The 20358-nt window shown below is 46.6% G+C and overlaps 1 protein-coding gene across 1 annotated transcript; it reads right to left on the reverse strand.

The window, feature by feature from the left end:
• Positions 1-10283: 10283 nt before the first annotated feature.
• Rnaseh1 (ribonuclease H1) lies at positions 10284-17763 on the reverse strand. Its single transcript, XM_052186017.1, has 8 exons — positions 17560-17763; positions 15594-15709; positions 14526-14687; positions 14055-14154; positions 12598-12652; positions 12181-12265; positions 11619-11743; positions 10284-10933 (listed from the first exon to the last, which is right to left on the reverse strand). The coding sequence occupies exons 1-8, from the start codon at positions 17685-17687 to the stop codon at positions 10847-10849; spliced, it is 858 nt and encodes a 285-aa protein (XP_052041977.1). The 5' UTR covers positions 17688-17763; the 3' UTR covers positions 10284-10846.
• Between the last annotated feature and the right edge of the window lie 2595 nt (positions 17764-20358).

Here is a 20358-nt window from a genome sequence, read left to right on the forward strand (position 1 = left end):
TCTGTAATGAGATCTGACAGCCTTCTTCTGGCTGGTGCTGTCTGAAGACAGCTACAGTATACTTACATATAATAATAAATAAATCTTTAAAACAAAAAAAAAGTAAGTATCCAATGAGATTTTTTTAAAGATTTATTTATTTATTTATTTATTTATTTATTTATTTATATAAGTACATCATTGCTCTCTTCAGACACACCAGAAGAGGGCATAAGATTCCATTACAGATGGTTGCGAGCCACCATGTGGTTGCTGGGAATTGAACTCAGGACCTCTGGAAGAGCAGTCGGGTGCTCTTAACCTCTGAGCCATCTCCCCAGCCCCCAATGAGATTTTTAAGTTATTATCTGTGTATTAAGAAACAAACCAGTGAGCCGGGTATGGTGGCACACACCTGTAATCCTGGCACTTGGGAGGCAGAGGCAGGCAGATTTCTAAGTTCGAGGTCAGCCTGGTCTACAGAGCGAGTTCCAGGACAGCCAGGGCTACACAGAGAAACCGTGTCTCAAAAAACCAAAATAAAATAAAATAAAGAAAAAATATAAAAAAACAAACAAACCAACTGGGCCACACACCTTTAAACTCCAGACCTTGAGAGGCAGAAGGAGGTGGATCTCTGTGAGTTTGAGGCTATCCTGCTCTACAGAGTGAGTTCCAGAACAGCCAAAGCTACACAGAGAAACCCTGCCTCAAAAATTAAAAAAAAAAAAAAAAAAAAAAAGGAGGATGGGGCAGGCCATTTATGAATGCAATTTTTAATTGAGAAAAAAAGGGATGGACAGGGCTAGATTTCTCACCAAGGAAGCCATGCCTACAAACAGCTGCTTGGAGGCCACATTCAGCAAAATGTTATTCAAACTAATTAAAAGGAAAAGCTGCCTCCTGATCCTAATAATATGTCTCTGAAGGAAACATGGATGACATAAATATAACTCTAGGTTCTTTTCCTAGAGAAAAAAGAATAGGGGCATATGGTCAAGATGCTGAATGATCTCAATCAGCTATGCCCCTGGGACAAATACCTGACAAGACCTCACTTGTCCTCAGAGTCAGGATTTCACTGTCCCCCAAACATGCAGTGAAACATTTCCATGTCACATTAGTTGAGAGAAATGGCAGGTCTCTTCATCACCTTCTGAAACTTCTGGTGCCCTGGGTCGTGCTGGTGCACAGCTTTAACCCCAGCATTCAGATGCAGAGGCAGGAGGATTTCTAATGGTTCAAGGCCACCCTAGTAAGTTCCAGGCCAGCCTGGTCTGCATAATGAACCTGTCTCAACAAATAAACAAATAAACAAACAAAAATACATTAGCATAAAGTTACAGATACCTTTAGGCCTCAGACTTGTGATCACTTCTAATCCCCGTGGCCTCTCGAAGGTGCTACTTTCCAACATGTGAAATGGCAGACAGTCTAACCACCTTAGGTGAAGAAACTGTTCATTTTGCTATTTGGGGAGGTGTCACGGCATCTACTACTTCTGAACGTTCCACAAAATATTCTGTGATAGACCCTATGTTGTGGCCTTGGGTAATGAGGCCATGGAAGGAAAGCAGAAACTCTTAAGACAGAGGCTCTGAGGAATTTGATAGCCCAGTCCTAACCAAGCAAGGGAATGTAAAAGTAATTGGTAGAGAAGGTGGATTATGCAGAAACTTTCATAGAACAGTTCTCACGGTGACAGGTTCTCACCCGGCAGGTACCTGGCTGCCAGGTCAATGACTAGCAGGTCCCCACACTGAAAAAGCTAATACCCAACACCATGAGTCTGAGGTGGCCAAGCCATCACTGCCCCCAGCCTCAGCCTCTGTAGTAGAATCCTAATCTCAAATCCTCTACACTGTGTCACCTTTCACTAGGGGTAACCTGACTTCTAAGACCCACAGTGGGATTGGAGAGATTGTTCAGTGGTTAAGAGCATTTGCTGCTGAGGGGTTACAAATCCATTTCTGGTCTCTGAGGGCACCAGACATGTGCATGATACACAAACATACATTCGAGCAAAGCATCCACACACAAAAATTTAAAATTAGAGAGAAAGTAGAAGCCCCAGGAACAGCACTCTCCCCCTTTCCAGCCTATCTCACTGGCTACACAGCCCATCAGCTTGAAGAGTTCCCTGGTACAACGCAGGCAGCCTTTGCCTGGCCTTGCCTGGCTTCTCCTTCACTCTGCATCATGAGCACTACCCCCCCCACCCCACCCCCCACCCCCACCCCACCCATCCCCCACCCCCACCCCCCCCACCCCCGTGTCCTCAGCTGTGGGCAGTCTGTGAGAGGCCTCTAGCCTACCTCTGTGACCTGGTCCCTGAGACAGGCCAGCAATCTGCTGAAGTTCAAGGAGGAAACCCTTGGCCTATTTTGCCCCTTTCACTTTACTCCCAGCCTTTGCAGAGATTTGGGTGCAGGCACTCAGGTCGTTTTCCATGCTGGCCCTCCCAAACTGTGGGCTACTTTTCAAGAGGCCTAGCTTGGCCAACTGTAAACTAGGACTCTTTGGATACAGCTACACATTTCAGCCATATTCACTCCACCCGGTTTTAAAAATCTTGTCAGGTGTGTGCCCTTAGGCGTGGGAAACAACTGAGCAGGGAGGGCACAGGCTGCTCCCTGTTCTGGGGAGATGCTGATTGCTGCGGCTGGAATGTAAACAGGAGCCCTCGAGCTGATGAAGGGCGCCTGCTCTGACATTTCCTTCCTGTCACACAAGTTTCCTCCAGAGAGCTCTCAGCCTCCGCTGTCCTCATCAGAACCGTCCTGACAGCCCCGCGGGGCTTCAGCTGTGACAGGAGGTGTCTAAATCCTAGTGGAGTGGATTCAACCTACTGCAGAGACACAGCTTGTTTAAAACTGCCCGGAGATGGGACTCGCATTAGAGAGGCAAGCCAGGAGTGACTCCAGAGGTCAGGAGGATGCACCATCAGGGCGTCTGAAGCCGGCTCCATTCCGCGTGAGCCTCCCGGTGAGCCTCCCCGCTCTGTTGACGAGGCACACAAAGGCCAAACAAGGATGCCATGTGTGACACAGCTCTGGTTGTGTTTGCGGAGGAGTATCTGGTCTGGGGTAAGTGAAGTAGGAAAACTCACCCTGAATGCGGGCAACCCATTCTGTGGGCTAAGAGCTAGGAGTGAGAAGGCAAACTGGGTGCTAGCGTTCATCTGGACCTGACTGCAGAGGCGGTGTGACCAGCTGCCTTATATTCCTCCACAATGTCTCCCCTGCCGTGATGGACTGATGGGCAGTACTGCCTCAAACCATGAGCCAAAATAAATACCTGCTTATATAGCTTTTGTAAATAACTCACAACAAAAGTAAACAGCACAACATACTAACACCTTGGTAGCCATTGAAAAACATAATATACATAGGAAGAAGAAAAATATATTTCATTCACTAGTGGGATGTGTACGACTCAAACCCGGTGCAATTTCTGAAAATAAATCAATGTTTGTTGATCTGTATGTCTGTGTGTGTGCGTATATGTCTGCTGTCTGTTTGTGTCTACATGTAGGGGTGTGTTTATGCCGTGGCATGTGTGTGGTCAGACGAAGATTTGAATGAGTATGTTCTTCCCTTCCACTGTGTGGATTCCAGGGATGGAACTTGGGTCATCAGGCTGGGCAGCAGGTGACATTATCTGCTGAGCCATCCAGTAGGCCTCCCCTGCAGAGGCCTTTTCAGAGCTTGGAGTGAGGGTAACCCTACCTACCTGTTCCAGGCTAGATTTTCATGCTACTTATACAAAGTCATCCCAGACCGTTTGCTTCATAGAAAAGTGACATCATGGAAAGGACCTGTAGCCTAATACTGAAGATAAGGACTCCTGGGACTGGAGCTTACCATTTTCCAGATCTGGAGAGGCCCTAAGCACCCTTTGAGTTCACACTGTCTAGCCTGACAACATGACCATGCCATGGTAGAGTTAAGTGGGAGGTTTGTATTGCAGATATGAGAGGAAGAACAGCCGATGACATCTGGACAAGTCCAGAGCAGAGAAACAGAGCAGTAGTAGCCTGAACATGGCCAGGTGACTGGACCTGGCCATTAGAGAAGAAGGGACAGAGCGGAGAGAGGGAGAACACAGAACAGAGAGGGGAAGGACAGAGACAGACAGCTGGAGAACGCATAGCCAAAATATCAGGGTCATAAGGAGAACTGAACAGTGGGGAGAAAGGAAGCCCATGAGCTGGAAAGGTTTAGGGTGGTGGGGAGGAGAGGAGAGCTAACAGTCAGGATACTGGGGGAGCGGGAGGCCAGCATGGACTTTGATATCTTCATGGGCACCAAAGAGAGCCATTTGTCCCTTTTGCCTTTTGGGATTTGGGGAAATGGACTTTCCTTTGGACTAGGTAACACAACCAACCAAACGCACAGAGATGTCTCCTGCACACATGGGGACCCTAGCCACAGCCAGGTAGATGGTAAGGAGACAGAGCACTGACAAAGAAAGCCGCGAGGGGAGCAGGTGTCGGCGGCATGTGGACAGTAACGGGATAAGCAGCCAGCAAAACTTGGTCACCAGGTTAAACAACGGGCTTTAAATGGAGAGCGGCAGGCCGAGCCTCACTGTGGAATGTATATTAACTCGATAGGTTTTTTTTTTTTTTTTTTTTTTTTTTTTGGATGCCAAGAGCTAATCAAAGAAAAGCATCCTAAATGGTGAGGGTTGAGAGACCCATCCCACCCCTAGCGGGCTCTCTCGGATGCTCTCCAGTCAATCCCACCTGGGCGGGAAGTGAGAGGAGCAATTAGCTCTAGCAGGCAGCCGCGAGAGCCACAAGTACTGGGAGGAGTGAAATGAGTGTCCTCGGCTGGCGCAGGCGCAGGCGCAGGTGGCAGGCGATCGGGCTGCCTGGGCTGCGCCCTGGAAAGTGCAAGGCAATTAGCAGGGGAATGCTAAGAGAGCGCCACACGCTGCTTTGACAATGGCTTGCAAGACAGCGCTTTCCTGTGCAGGGAACAATACTCTTGGCTCTTAATTACATTAGAAACTGGAATCGCTGACCGGCTTCAGGATTTCCTAGCATGTCTAAATCCCTGAGTGCACTCCCCAGCACACCCACCCAGTCAGTCCGTTTCGTGCAGCTGCCTCAGTCCACCAATTAGGGTGTTCCTTCCATACTCACTGCGGTCCTGGGGACTGAACCAGGACCTCATGCACCAGGCAAGAACTCTATCTATCTGAGCTCTATCCCCAGTTGCCCATGCTTTGGTATCCATGTGGTGGGTAAACTGAGGCAGGTAGCCGATGAGGGGTCAGTATGGAGAGCAGCTGGCAGGAGTGGATCCAGATACCTACAGAGGCCAACATAGTCGATGGCTGAAGAAACAGTGTTCCAGCCCCCACACTTTATCTTTCTTCCATAGCTTATATATGCCAGCAAAATCTTTCAAGCAGTATAAAATTACAATGTGATTACGTCTTACTTTTCTTCTAGTAAATGATTATGAAAAAAACAGTGTGTTCGCCAATACCGTTACAAGAAATAACATTATGTAGTGCAGGTAAAGAAAACAAATTAATCCCAAAAACTCACTATATTTGTAGCTAAGCAACTTGTTATAGATTAACAAACTGTGAGCACTCAAGGGAGTTTTCTCAGCCAGCTTCTCTTGCTGGCACATTGCAAATTGTGGCTACAAAGAAAGGAATAATTACTTCGTTATTTATCTTTAAAAGTAATCTTGTAAAAATCTTAAGAGAATCGCAAATCTAAACTTTTATATAAAAATAATCATATCTACCTTAAATCCTCAGAATGCATATCTACTCATCAGCAATTCTTTTTTTTTGGGGGGGGGGGAGGTTGAATTTGTTTTTTTCCAAGACAGGGTTTCTCTGTATAGCCCTGGCTGTCCTGGAGCTCACTCTGTAGACCAGGCTGGCCTCGAACTCAGAAATCCACCTGCCTCTGCCTCACAGAGTGCTGGGATTACAGGCGTGCGCCACCACCGCCCAGCAAAAGTATGGATGCTCTGGTCCTCCTTTTTTTAAAAAAAATTTTTTTTTAATTTATTTTATGTATATGACCATACTATCCTTGACACACTAGGGAGGGTATAGGATCCTACTACAGATGGCTGTGAGCCACCATGTGGTTGCTGGGATTTTAACTCAGGACCTTTGGAAGAGCAGCCAGTGCTCTTAACCACTGAGCCATCTCATCAGCCCCTCATCAGCAATTCTTAGTAAATCGTATCAGGAAGCTGAGGGCAAAAAAATAGGTGTAAGAAATCGATCGTCACCAGTCCAGCCTCAGAGAGTCACGTCAGCCAGTGCTGCCGTTGTTCTTGGTCCCTGACCATAAAGGTCCCTCAGTTAACTAGTAAGTGTGTGCCTTTCTGAGCTTCAAATTCTTTCCTAAGATTTTCTACATCAGAGCCAGTAGCAAAAACATCTCAGCTGTGTGGTGGTGGCACATGCCTTTGATCCCAGCACTTGGGAGGCAGAAGCAGGCAGACTTCTGAGTTGGAGGCCAGCAGATTTCTGAGTTCAAGGCCAGCCTGGTCTACAGTTCCAGGACAGCCAGGGCTACACAGAGAAACCCTGTCTCGAAAAACAAAACAAAACAAAAAAACTCAATGTAGCTTCACTAACAATTTTCTTTTTCCAAATACTTTCTAAGGTTGGTGGTCACATCTCTAAGTTCTATCCTAGGGTGGTGATTCAATCATTAATCTGCTCCAGCAACAAAGCCTGAAGGAGAACCAGCATTACTATTCTGAGTTCTAGAAATATTTTTGTGACTGCCCAATGAAGACCTGGAAGCCTCCTTAGAGTTTTCCTATAATTCTTAGATAAAAAGAGATGTGCTCACTGGGCGGTGGTAGCACACACCATCACCTGGTCTACAGTGTGAGTTCCAGGACAGCCAAGGTTTACAGAGAAACCCTGTATCAAAAAACAAAAACAAACAAAAAGAGATGTGCGGGCAACAAGCAGAACAGAACTCCATAACAGCTCAAAGTCCTCAAGACATGTGTATGATCCTCGGGGCCGTACCACATGCATGTTCCCCCATGTGGCTGTGGTAACCCGTGGGCTGCATTCCACGAGTTCCAAAACCACGTCCTTCCTCCTGCACCCAGTCCTCTAGTCTATATGTAAGACAGGACTCTCACTAAGTTGCTCAGGCTAGCCTTGAACCGGGAATCCTCCTGCCTCAGGTTTGTGCCACCAGGCCCAGAATAGATTAAATAATCCATTAAAAAATATATAATGATTTTATTTGACCAAGTTAAGGTGGCTGGGAAGTCCAATACAGATAGGGCATACCTGACAGGCAGGGACAGATGTTTCTCATGAGGAGTGGGTACACATCAGTGAAGATCTCTCCTCTTTTAAAAAGCTACAAATAGGGGTGTGGAGAAATGACTCAGCAGTTAGGAATACTGGCTGCCCTTGCAGAGGACCAGAGTTTGGTTCCCATTGTAAGACCCCCAAAACCGAGGGTGCCCTAGTACCCCACGCCCTGGAAGGCGACACCCAAATCACTCGTGAGAAACAGTCTCCATGCAATAGCATGAGGATTTCTTTATTCCAGAATTCTGGGTTCCACAGCCATACACCACGCAGGGCTAGCGGACTGTGGACCAAGAGCGCCAAATTGCGACAGCTTTTATAAGTTTTATAAGCACTTATAAGAGTTCGAGGTCAGCCTGGTCTACAGAGTGAATTCCAGGACAACCAGAGCTATACAGAGAAACCCTGTCTTGGAAATAAAACAAAAAAACGACAAAGCCTGAGACTCACAAACCAATCATTTCTTAGCATGGAGAGCCCGCGAAATGCGAGCCAATTGATTTGTATCACTCCATAGTTTTTAGGCCAATCAGTTTAAATTATAGCGCTCAGTGGACCAATTAGTTTCCTACTTTCTTGAATATCTATAGCTGCGTGAACTCCTGCTTAGGGGTAATGGCGTAAGCAGTTTACAGAAGCAAGATAAGCTTAGCCCATTTCCTGTTACCTTGTGGGGCCAGGATCTCCTATTCAAGGCCTTTCTACTAGGTCTAAACAAAGGGCGGGCTCAGGAATGTGACCTTTTACCTAGTTTCTAACAAAGCGAGATAGCATTTTAAACTTCTGACTTCTTGGGGTCATTAGAGTTAGGCTGTATTCTTTTCTATCCTTTCACCATCACCCATATCAGGCAGCTCACAGCCACCTGCAACTCTAGCTGCAGCGGGGAGCCATGGCTTCTGGCCCCCTCTGGCACCTGGCATAGCTCCCTAACCCCAAGTTTTAGTTACTTGTCCGCTGCTGTGATAAAACATCATGACCAAGACAACCCATAGAAGGAAGGACTTATTTGGGATTTAGGATTCCAGTGGGATGAACCCACCACCATCACCCGGCAAAGCATGGCAGCTGGCACCAGGAGCAGCTGAGGGCTCACACCTCAAGGAGGAAGCAAGCAGGAAGCAGAAAGGATGTCTTTGTCAGTGTTGTACTGCTGTAAAGAGATGCCATGACCAAGACAACTCTGATTGTCTCATGCCACTTCCTCTAGGCCTCTGGGGGCCATTTTCATTCAAATCACCATGGGGGCAGACTCAAAAAGTGCCAGTCCTTAAGCTCTTAAACCTCACCTCGAGGGACAAACTTCCTCCAGCAAGGTCACCTTTCCTTAGCCTTCCAAACAGAGCTACCAAATGGGGACCAAGCATTCAAACGCCCTTGATTGTAGTGACATCTCATTGAAAGTACTACAGACATAACTTAGAAAAAATTTAGAGCCACTGATAGGCTGGAGATGTAACTAGTTGGTAGACTGCTCCACTAAGAGGCTGGGGGTGTAGCTAGTTGGAAGACTGCTCTCTGGCAGGCACAACCCCGTTCAAGCCTCACTGGCCTGGGTGTACATATAAAACCCTATCTTAGGCGGAAGTGCACTGTAATAGACAAGCCTCAAGAAGGCTACAGGCAGCCGGGCGGTGGTGGCGCACGCCTTTAATCCCAGCACTTGGGAGGCAGAGGCTGGCGGATTTCTGAGTTCGAGGTCAGCCTGGTCTACAGAGTGAGTTCCAGGACAGCCAGGGCTATACAGAGAAACCCTGTCTCAAAAAAAACCAAAAACAACAACAACAACAAAAGGCGCTGGGAGGTGGTGGCACACGCCTTTAATCCCAGCACTTGGGAGGCAAAGGCAGGCAGTTTTCTGAATTTGAGGCCAGCCTGGTCTACAGAGTGAGTTCCAGAACAGCCAGGGCTACACAGAGAAACCCAGTGGGGGGGGGGGGGGGGGGAAGTCTAGTCTATTTTGCAAGTTTGAGGCTAGCCTGTTGCTTTGTTTTTCGACACAGGGTTTCTCGTTGTAGCCCTCGCTGTCCTGGAACTCACTCTGTAGACCAGGCTGGCCTCGAACTCAGAAATCCACCTGCCTCTGCCTCCCAAGTGCTGGGAATAAAGGTATGCGCCACCACAGCCAGGTGCAAAATAGCCTTAAGTTGACCTTGAACTCCTGACCTCCTGCCTCAACCTCCCAAACCCTGAAATTAAGGTGTGTGCCACCACACCGGGTTCTAAAGTAGGATTTTTGTGTTTATATGCGTGTGGAGGTGCAGCAGAAGACACCAGACACTACAAGTCCTGTTCTATCACTTTCTGCCCTGTTCCCTAGGGACAGGCTCTCACTGCTGAACCTAGAGCTCAGATTTGGCCAGGCTGGATGTCCTCCAACTCTGCAAGGATGTCTTTATCCCACACAGCACTGGGGTTCCAAGCAAGCCTTGGCCATTCCCATCTTGCTGCATGCTGCCGGGGTTCTCAACTCAGGGTAGGTCCCCGAGCTAATGAAGCTGGCACTCCCACCCACTGAGCCACCTCTCCGCAGCCCTCATCCAGGACTTTGAGCTGTATTACTCCACAGATCACACACCCAGTCGGCAGAGATGGCATCCTAGCGTCACTCGGGCCACCGCCTGCACTGCCAGAGACAGTGTTTCCTGAGAACTTTGGGAGGCCTACTCTGTGACATGCAAACGTACAGCTGTCACAGGGCAATCCGCAGGGCAGGCTGTCACTGCTTGCCAGAGGTGGTGTTATCATCCTGGGCTCCAGCAGATGGCCCAGCTTCCCAGATCCTAAGGAACTCAGAGTCAGCCCAGTGGCAGCACTGTCTTAGTATTTCTGTCATTCCATGACCTTCCATTGCGTAAGGGCAATATGAGGGCTTGCATGAGAACTGACCAGACCATCCATCCACAGAGATTTTTCTCAGTTTCTAGTTTTAGATAGCAAAGGACACTCACCTTTAACAGTAACTCAGACTAGACGTGTTCTGTGTCATTCCTGTATACTTTTATTAAAAAAATAAATAACAATTTCAAATATGTTTTATATTTATATTCAGAATTTTTAAGAAAAAATAGGCAAAGAAATCTATTAGCAATATATTTATGCATCTTGATTCTTAAGTCTCAGCTGTTACTTCAAGGTGATTCGGGAGTCACGGTCGCCTGCGTGCAGGCTCTGCCCACCCAAGGCACCCTGGGGTCCCACATGACCACATCACCTCTGATGCACAGAGGCCCAGGGCCCCTGCAGGGGCAAGAGTCTTGCACTTGTGCAAACTGGAAGGAAAATAAACCTTCTGGAACTTTTAGGCCACACACAGTGACCGGTGTCTTACTGACTCCTACTAAAATGCAGCTGGAACATTTTAAGACTGACACAAAAGGCACAGTCCCTGAAATCTCACAAAAGTGGGACTCAACACTTCCTTTCCATCATTTAAGCACTTCTCATCAAGCTGTGTCACAGGTTACATTGTGTCCTCCATGTGTTCTCCAAGGCAGAAACAGCCACTGCCTTGGGACCGAGTGTGCAGCAACTACTCTGCTCAGTCCCCAGACTGCTTCGCTCCTTCCCTTGCCAGTCTGTCAGCTTCTTCGTTGCCCACAAATCCTGAGTGACCAGGAATGTGCATCTGTTAAAACAAAAATTCCCCTTTAATTTTTCCCAATCCTTACAGGTGCAGCACACGCCCAGAAAAACTCATGTATCAGAAGAGACTGGGGGACAACCGTAACACACACTGGGGCTGGAGCCATAGCTCAGGTAGCAGAGGAAGCCTGGGGCTCAATCCTCAGTGGCATCTAATCTGGGTGAGATGACATGTGCTTACAATCCCAACACCAGCACGATCAAGCTAAAGAGAAAAGAGTGGATGTTATAGGAAGCTATCTGCCAAGCAAGACGTGGCTACTGCACTCATGAACACATGTAGCGCAGGCCTACAGGACTGGATCAGTCAACAGACGGGGAAGTTCTCCCTTCCCTGGGCTTTTAATGGTTGTGGAGGCAGTTAATGGTTGACGAGAGAGGAACAGACACTTTCTTCAGTGCTGTAGATACTGCCAAGGTGCCTATGCTCCTCTTAGGAACCAATGAAACATACTGCACTCATGAGGGGAAGAGGAGGAGGGGAGCACAACTAAAACACACGGCGTGCATTTACAAAGATGCTGAAACGAAACCCACGCTTATGTAACTAACACATGCTAACAAATCCATACATTAACTTTATGGAAACTGCTACTTTAACCTAGTCACCAAGCCCCTCCAATGGTGATGCTCTCAGCCAAGTCAGCCATGCATGTGAGGTGACTCACCCACTGGATGTCCATGCCCTGGGTGAGCTCGTCCAGCTCCATGAAGTCCTCCTTGTTGATCACGGCTTTCCCTGTACTCGTCCTCCAGCCATTCTTCTTCCAGCCCTGAACCCAGTTAGTTATCCCTAGGGGACACATGCTCACAGGCTCACTCGGCAGGAGGGACGACCTCTCCTGCTCCATAGTCTCCCCTCACAATGGCTCCTCCTGTTCTGAGTCAAAGCCTGTATGCTTCCCCTCCTTCAGTGCCCTCCCTTACTTATTAAGCATAGTCTCAAGACCCCAACCTTTCCTCTTCCTGCTAGCTGCATCCAGTTAGTGGGGCACGGGTTTTCTTCAGGGAGGCTTCCCCCATGAGCTTCTAAGCAGCCACCCCTGTGACCTGAAGTTGCTCACACCCTGACCCAGGTTAGTTATGGAGCCAAGGAACCCAGCTCCCTAAAAGAGCAGACCTAGACTCCTATTCTCTGAACCTGAAGAGTCCAATGATACCAGGACTGTCCCACTACCCACTACTAGGAAGGAAGGCTGGTTTCCCTTCCCAGTGTGTAGGACAGCTTACCATTGATGGTGAACATGCTGTCGGTGTACAGAACCAGCTTGCTGATGTTCTGAGCCTTGGCTTGCGTGATGGCTTTGCAGGCTGCCTTGAAAGAGCAAGTCCACGGTCATGCTATATAGGAAGTGCTTGCTGTTTTACATTATCGATCAAGTGTTTCAAGACCGAAGCACCCACTGCTCTTTCTGGACCACCATGTTGTCTTCTCTATGTGAAGAACAGTAATCCTACAAAAGCCCATGGCACCTACATAACATGATTCCACAACTTTTTCTAGAATTACTGTCTTTAAAGACTGTTACTAGCCTGGAAGCTTCTTGTGGCCTTTCAACACCATCTACCTAAGGCAGGAGAGGAAGGGAACAGGCTGGACTTGTGGTCACATGGAAGGAGGTAGACGCAGGTTTATTGGGAACTTACATGGATTTCGGCCCTCTGGTTTGTCTGTCGCCCAGGAAGCCTTACACCTACATTTCTGTTTTAGAACATAAAAAAGAAAAATAAATTACAATGCTAACTCCCAAAGCAATTCTTCTCAATGGATAACAATAATGTTCACTTTCGACTGGAACATAAAAACTAAATATAAACAACAACCTCAAAAACCAAACCAAGGCTGGGATACAGCCCTGTGGTGGTATGCTTGCCTAGCACCCACAAGACACTGGCCCACATAGCAACACCTGCAAACAACAACAAACCCAGAAAACCACACACCTGCGATCTTAGCAACTCAGGAGACTGAGGCAAGAGTGGTGTGAGGTGGAGGCCAGCCTGGTCTACATAGAGAGCTTCAGGACAATCAGAGCTACATTGAGACCCTGTCTCAAAAAACAAAAACAATCAAAAAGATCCAAGTTAAAGATTTAAAGACTTCATCATGCTAGGTTGGGCATGGTGGTGCACATTTTTTATTTTCTAGACAGGGTTTCTCTATGTAGCCCTGGCTGTCCTGAAACTCAATCTGTAGACCAGGTTAGCCTCAAATTCAGAGAGCTACCTGCCTCTGCCTCCTGAGTAGTAGAATGAAAACGGAGCAACTGCCTGCCTTGGTGCCTTTCCTAATCCCAGCACCTGAGAGGTTAAAGCTGGAAAATCTCCATGATTACCACCACCCAGGCTACACAATGAGATAAAACAATCAAAAAATTCCACCCTCATTACCTAAATTAGTTAATATGTTGAGTATGTACAAATATTTAAAATAAAAGATAAAAATACTTTTTAAATTAATTAATAAACAATTCATATGAACTGTGTCTGTCAACAGTTCCTGATGAACATCAGACCTGGTGTAAGATCATGGGGTGGCTGACAGATATTACTTCATGTTGTTCACCACAGGGACTGGGTATATGCGAATGGTCCAGATTCACACCTTTGCCTGTGTCCTCTGACTTTAGAAGAAGTCAAGCATCTTCTAAAAAGTCTAAATGTCACCTATAATAGTATATGCCTTTCATCCCAAGCACATGGAAGAGACAGAGGCAGGAGGATGTCCATTAGTGCCAGGCCAGGCTGGTCTCATGGTGAGTTTTAGGCTAACCAAAGCCATGTAATGAGACCCTGTCTCAAAAACAAGTCTAGAAGTCTAGTGATGGGACGGATTCTGAGCTGGTGCCCTGTCCCTGCATCATTGTTTGCCTTATGACTTGTTCAGACCCAGGGAAACAGCACCAAGTCTCAGTACTTAGCACTGTCAACAACCAAGCTGTCTGGCACCAATATAAATCAGTCAGTGGCTCTTGTATTCCTAGCCAACACTGTTTATCTAGCAGGTTTAGAGAAGAATACATCAGTAAGCGGCAAATCTATAAATAAGCAAAGCCTGCCCAAGACTTGGTGAATGGGAGGCTCACTCAGCCGTGTTTACTTACAAGGGGTGGCCTGGCCCCCAGTAAACGCCAATGCCTGCGCGTGCCCGCTTCCGCCCATTACTGGAGCAACAGCCATCCGTGTAGACAACGACTGACTCTCCTGTAAGAAGAAAGAGTGAGGCCACAGCACTGACCTGCCGAGCACTGACCACTGCTAGAGTTTCTGTTCAAGACAACATGGATTTCCCACTATGGGGTGTGGCCACATTTTGCTTGTTCCTATACCAAGGGAGTTAAAGGTAGGAAAAAGTTAGAAAAGATTTCTAATTTCTTATAATTGTATTAAAAATTCTGAACTCAGGAAAGGTTCAGGCAGGACAGTGGCAGCTCACACCTTAGATCTCAGCGTTCAGGAGGCAGCAGATCTCTAAGTTCCAGGCCTGGTCTACAGAATGAGTTCCACAACAGCCAGGACTAGACAGAGAAACCCTGTCTTGGACCACCCTCACCCCCTGAAAAAGAAAGGCATACCCATATAAGAAAATGTCTCCTTGCTCACGGCAGCAGCCGGCTCTGTGTCCTGCCTTGTGTGCTTCGCCCCTGGCTCTGCAGGGTCTTCCCCCTCACCCAGAGGCTCCCGAGGCCGCTTGCTGGTCTTCCCCTCTAACTTCTGTTCATGTGCACTTTCTTGCCCTGAAAGAAGATTCCAAAGCCAGAGAGTATATGAATGTTAAGAACCAAAACTTCTGAAAGAGTTTTTAACATTACTGCACCAGACTGGGGCACTCTAGATGTGGACCTACCAGAAGGAGTAACTGAGAACAAACCATCCCAGACTCTGGTACCTGAAGGAGCTCCATAGTGTCTTAGGATCCCATAGATATTAACAGTTCACAAATGAATATGTAAATAAAAAGTTCCTGAAACCCCACTCCCAAGGGAGGTTCAGATAGTTGGGTTTCAGACAGTTTTTTGTTTGTTTTTGTTGTTTTGTTTTTGTCCAGTGTTCTAAATAGAGTCAGCATGCTGATCTGAGTCCTGCGTGTGTTTTAAGGCTGATGTCTCTTATAGTAGGCTTCCAGCTTCCGGTACTTTCCATCACACATGAAATGCAAAGAAACTTCAGTGGTGTCATCTTATGGACTATGGCCTAGTGACATTGTGAGCGCTTCTGAGCAATCGAATGGAGGTCTGAGTCCTAGAACTGAAAATACTGCTACCGCAGGAATGGATTCTATTTAGTTCACTCCTACAGGATCCTCCTGTGTAGGACAAGTCTGGAACTGACTGTGTCACTCATGCCTCAAACTCCCAATCCTAGGTACTACACACCTGGCCAAACCACGCCACTCTTTCGAAATTATTTTTTTAATGTATTTTTATTTATATGTATGTGTTATAGGAGACTATGAGTCACCCAACATGGGTGCCAAGAATCAAACTGTAATCCTCTGAGCCATAACTCTAGCCTCTGAACCACTATTAACACCTTTAATGTGCACGGAAAATAGACAGTCATCCTCTCTACAAATGTAGTGATGCTGGACATGAAAGGGCATTTCATAGGTTAAAATGTTACACTGATGTGAAGTAACATACCTTTGGAACCATCCGGGCTTGAAGAGTTCCTGACAAAGGCCCAGGCCTCATCTTCTGTGGCAAATTTCTTAAACCTGGCAGCAGGAAACCGGTCCACCTGTGCTCGGCACTCACTCCTGGAAGTGTGTGTGTATTAGCCCAGGCTTCCTTTCCTCCTCAACTTACATCCTTAAGTCTACAGTTTAGTCAACAGATGACGACAGTGGTCTACATTACCACACCATGCAGAACAATCTCATTCCTTAAAAACCCCCTGCAGGATGATGGGGGTGGTGCGTGCCTACAGTCCCACACTCTGGAGGCAGAGGCAGGAGAAGAACAAGCTGAACGCCACCTGAATCTATATGCAGGTTGCAGGACAGCCAGAGCCTCATAGAAACTCAATCTCAAAACTACCTGTGATCTCAGTACTTGGGAAGTTGAAAGGATCAGAAGTTCAAGGTCATCTTTGATTTATTGCTAGTTTGGCTGAAGGCCAACCTAAGATACACACGACCCTGTCAGGAAACAGAGCCTGTCTGCTTTCAATCATTTCTCCTCAGTTCTAAGCCCTGACAGCCACTGACTTGTTCTGCAATCTCCTTATTAGTTCCAGGATTTCAGATAGTTGGAATCCCACAGTGCAGATCATTTCAATTGGCTTTGTCCTTTAGCAGGGTATAGTTAGTGCTTCTTCATACTATTTCATCTTTGATAACTCATTTCAGGCCGGCATAATATTCCATTACTTTATCAACCCAAGGTCTACTGGAAACTTCGATTCCAAGGTTTGTCAATTAATGAACTAAATCTCCATACATGATTAAGTGCAACTTTTTTTTTTTTTTTGGTGAGGACATAGCTTTCAACATTTCAACATTTATTTCCCCAATACAGGATTTCTCTGTGTAGCCCTGCCTGTCCCGAAACTCCTTCAGTAGACCAGGCTAGCCTGAATTCAGAGATAGACTGTCTCTACCTCCCAACCTCCTGAATGCGGGGATTAAAGGTTTGTGCCACTAAGTCTGGCCCAGTGTCTTCTCTAGAGCAGAAATTAACTGAATTACAATTTTTTTATTAAACTAATAAAATTCATTTTAAAATATACAACTCAGTATCCACATTTTGTTTTTGTTTTTTTGTTTTTCCGAGACAGGGCTTCTTTGTGTAGTACTGGCTGTCCTATGTTTCCCCAGCTTTGCCTAGGGAAACATCCAGGTGCACGGGGACAACAAACGACGATATTAGAAGTTTATTATCATATACTCCCAAACTTGAATGTAAACTCCGATCCTGCCTCTTACTTGACCTGGGAACTGCCAGTGCCAGTAAAACTGAAAACTTCATCTTGCCTCCAAGGACTTCAACAAGGATCCAAAGACTAGAAAAAACTAGCTTCTAGCTTGTGACTCTCCCCCTCTCCTCCTCCCACCTCTCTTCCATAACCCATATTGGCCTCTAACGTGTAGTGATCCTCCTGCCTCAGCGTCACTAGTGCTGGAATTACAAGCATGTGCCACCACACCTGGCAATGATTTTCCTTCTTAAAAACAGTTGAGGCTGAGGATGTAGCTCAGCTGCTTGCCTTGAATGCACTAAGTCCCAGTTCGAACCCCAGCAGTACAAAAATTGAGCATAACGGTGCCTATCTGCAATCCCTACATTTGGTTTGTGAAGTCAGAACGACCAGTTCAATTTGGTATATAATCAGCTCGAGAAAAGAAACCCTAAGAAAACCTTTTAAAAGAGGAAAACACGAGGAAGCTGGGCGTGGTGGCCCAAACCAATGAGCTCAGCACTCTGGTATACGTGGGGTCCTTATCAAAAAACAAAACAACCCCACACAGGAAGGATCAGAACACGGGAGTCCTTGTGTAAATTCTGGCTTCAGTGATAATGTGTTCTCTTTGGGAGGATTTGACTGCCACGAGGAAGGGCTAAACTGTTAGGTGTTTAGAATAAAGGGCTCTGCCGGGCTCCGCCTCACCAACTCAGGAAGACTCCGGTCCTGCGGCCTCTCCTCACCGCATAGAACATCCCGAGCCCGCAAACGCCTCGCCTCACGCGCACGACGGCCAGTGTCACTGTGCGGGACAGAGGCAGCAGCCAGCGCATCACTCACGCCAGCGCGGCAACCCACATTGCCGCCCACAAGCCTCCCGCCAGCGAGCCGACACACTTCCGGCTCAGGGATGTGACGTCACGAGGAGTCCGTCGCAGACAGGGGCGGGGCCTAGGTTGCATCTGTAGTTTCTTAGACATCAGTGGAGGTGGTAGTCCTGGAGACTGAGGTCCTTCCCAGCTGCCAAGTGCACAGCAAAACTGATTTGGAAGCGGGAGGAAGAGAGGAAAAAAAGGAATGGAAGGATGATGGCCGAATGAGTGAATAGATGTGAAGACAATGAGGCCCTGTGAAACTACATACACCCCATATTCTAGGCTGCCCACCTCTGCAGGACAAGGTTTCCCTTTCCTCTGCCAGCAACGAATGAGGAAATGTCATGAATATACAACAGCATTTTGGCCATATAATTAAGGGAATGAAGCAAGTCACTGTTGAAAACTGGGGAACCGTCTTGAGTTTGTTTTTTTTGTTTGTTTGTTTGGTTGGTTTTTTTTGTTTGTTTGTTTGTTTTTTTGGTATTTTTCGAGACAGGGTTTCTCTGTGTAGCCCTGGCTGTCCTGGAACTCGCTTTGTAGACCAGGCTGGCCTCGAACTCAGAAACCCGCCCGCTTCTGCCTCCCAAGTGCTGGGATTAAAGGCGTGTGCCACCACCGCTTTTATAATACCAAACCAACTAAAATTTAAAAATATACTCCTGAGGGACTACCAAGATGACTTTGAAAGAGAAGGCACTTGCCACCAAGCTGGGCAACTCGAGTTCCATACTCAGGACCCACTCATTAGCAGGAGAGAACTAACTCCCACAGTTGTCCTCTGACCTTCACACATGAGCCAATGATGCAGGTATTGGTGTGCACACACACAAACACATAAATTTAAAATAAAATATACTCCTTGAAGTCATGGGTATGCAAAGAGTTCTAAATATAAAAAAAAAAAAATAAGGAAGGAAAAATTTCCTTGTAATAGTTGCCTCTGATTGTCTGCCCTTTAGCCAGACGTCAGTGTGGTTTGTAGAATGTAAAGCAATTCTACTCGTCTCTTTTCTTTAGAAATCAGTTGTTTATTTTTGTATGTTATTTCATGTGTATGGGCGGTTCACTTGCATCTATGTCTGTACCACAGACATACTTTCTGCCCATAGAGGTCAGGAAATGGCATTGGATCCCTTGGAATGGGAATCAAGCCTCTGCAGAAGCAGCCACTATTCTAATGAATGAGCCATCTCTCCAGCCCCAGCAGGGTTATTTTTTTTTAAATATTTGAAGCCAGACATGGTGTCTCAAACCTATAATCCCAGTACTGTGTGGAGTAAGGCAGGAGGATTACCGCAAGTTCAAGGGCTGTCTTGGCTCCATGGTGAACCCTGGCACTGGAGACTGACATTGGGGTCTCATCTCACAGATATTGGGCACAGGCCCTACCAGAACTTCCTCTCATCCCTTCATTTTATTTTGATGTAGCAAGTATTAATAGGTATCAACTCAAATAAAACCTCAAAGTGCCAAAAATATTCTAAAGTTTTAAAAGGGGGTATATATCGAGTATCACAGAAACCAGGTGTGGTGGTCCTGGCTGAGGAGGCAGGGGTAAGAAGACCAATACTTCAAGGTCATCCATGACAAACTCGGGGGCCAGCCTGAGATGCAAGAGATGCTTTTTCTTTTTTTCTTTTCTTTTTTTGTTTGGTTTTTTTTTTTATTTATTTGGTTTTTCAAGACAGGGTTTCTCTGTGTAGCCCTGGCTGTCCTGGAATTCACTCTGTAGACCAGGCTGGCCTCCAACTCAGAAATCCGCCTGCCTCTGCCTCCCAGAGTGCTGGGATTACAGGCATGCGCCACCACCACCCGGCCAAGAGATGCTTTTTCAAGAAAAACAATTTGAAAAGGATAAGAGGACTTAAGAGCAAAAAATCTTAATAAATGCTGGCTGTGGGCTAGATGGCTCAGTAGGTATAGAAGCTCGCTGAGCAAGCCTGGTGTCATGAATTGGATCTCCAGAACTCAAATAAAAGCTGATGGGAAGCTGTGTGTGCTGCCTCAAGCCTTTAGTCACTGCACTTTGTAGAGAAAGGCAGGAGAATCTCTGTGAGTTCAAGGCCAGTCTGGTCTCCAGGGTGAGCTCCAAGACAACCAGGACTATAGAGAGAGACATTGTCTTGGAGGGAACTGACATCGCAGTCTTCCTCTGATATCACAGGAATGCGGTGGCATGTGCTCCCATGCCAGCAAGCATTAATAAAAGCATGCTGACCTTGAAAATAACTAAAAGTCAACAAAAAACTTAATGTGCAAAAACGCGTCCCAACTTTGAATTTTTAACTTCAACTTAATTTTCTTGCAAATTACATTTTCCCTAAAGATTAATTAACATTTAATGTAGTCTGTAAAAAAAGTTAGTATTTTCCAATATGTGTAGTTTTGAAGACAAAACTCCTTGGTGGGACTGGAGAGAAGGCTCAGTAATTAAGAAAGTTTACCTTGCTAGGGTGGTGGTGCACGACTTTAATCTCAGCACTCAGGAGGCAGAGGCAGGCAGATCTCTGAGTTCGAGGCCAACCTGATCTTCAGAGTGAGTTCCAGGACAGTCAGGGCTACACAGAGAATCCATGTCTTGCAAAAACACAAAAAAGAAAAAAAATGTTATTAACATATCAACATA

Source organism: Apodemus sylvaticus, chromosome 6 (assembly GCF_947179515.1).
Source record: "Apodemus sylvaticus chromosome 6, mApoSyl1.1, whole genome shotgun sequence".
Classification (NCBI taxonomy): domain Eukaryota; kingdom Metazoa; phylum Chordata; class Mammalia; order Rodentia; family Muridae; genus Apodemus; species Apodemus sylvaticus.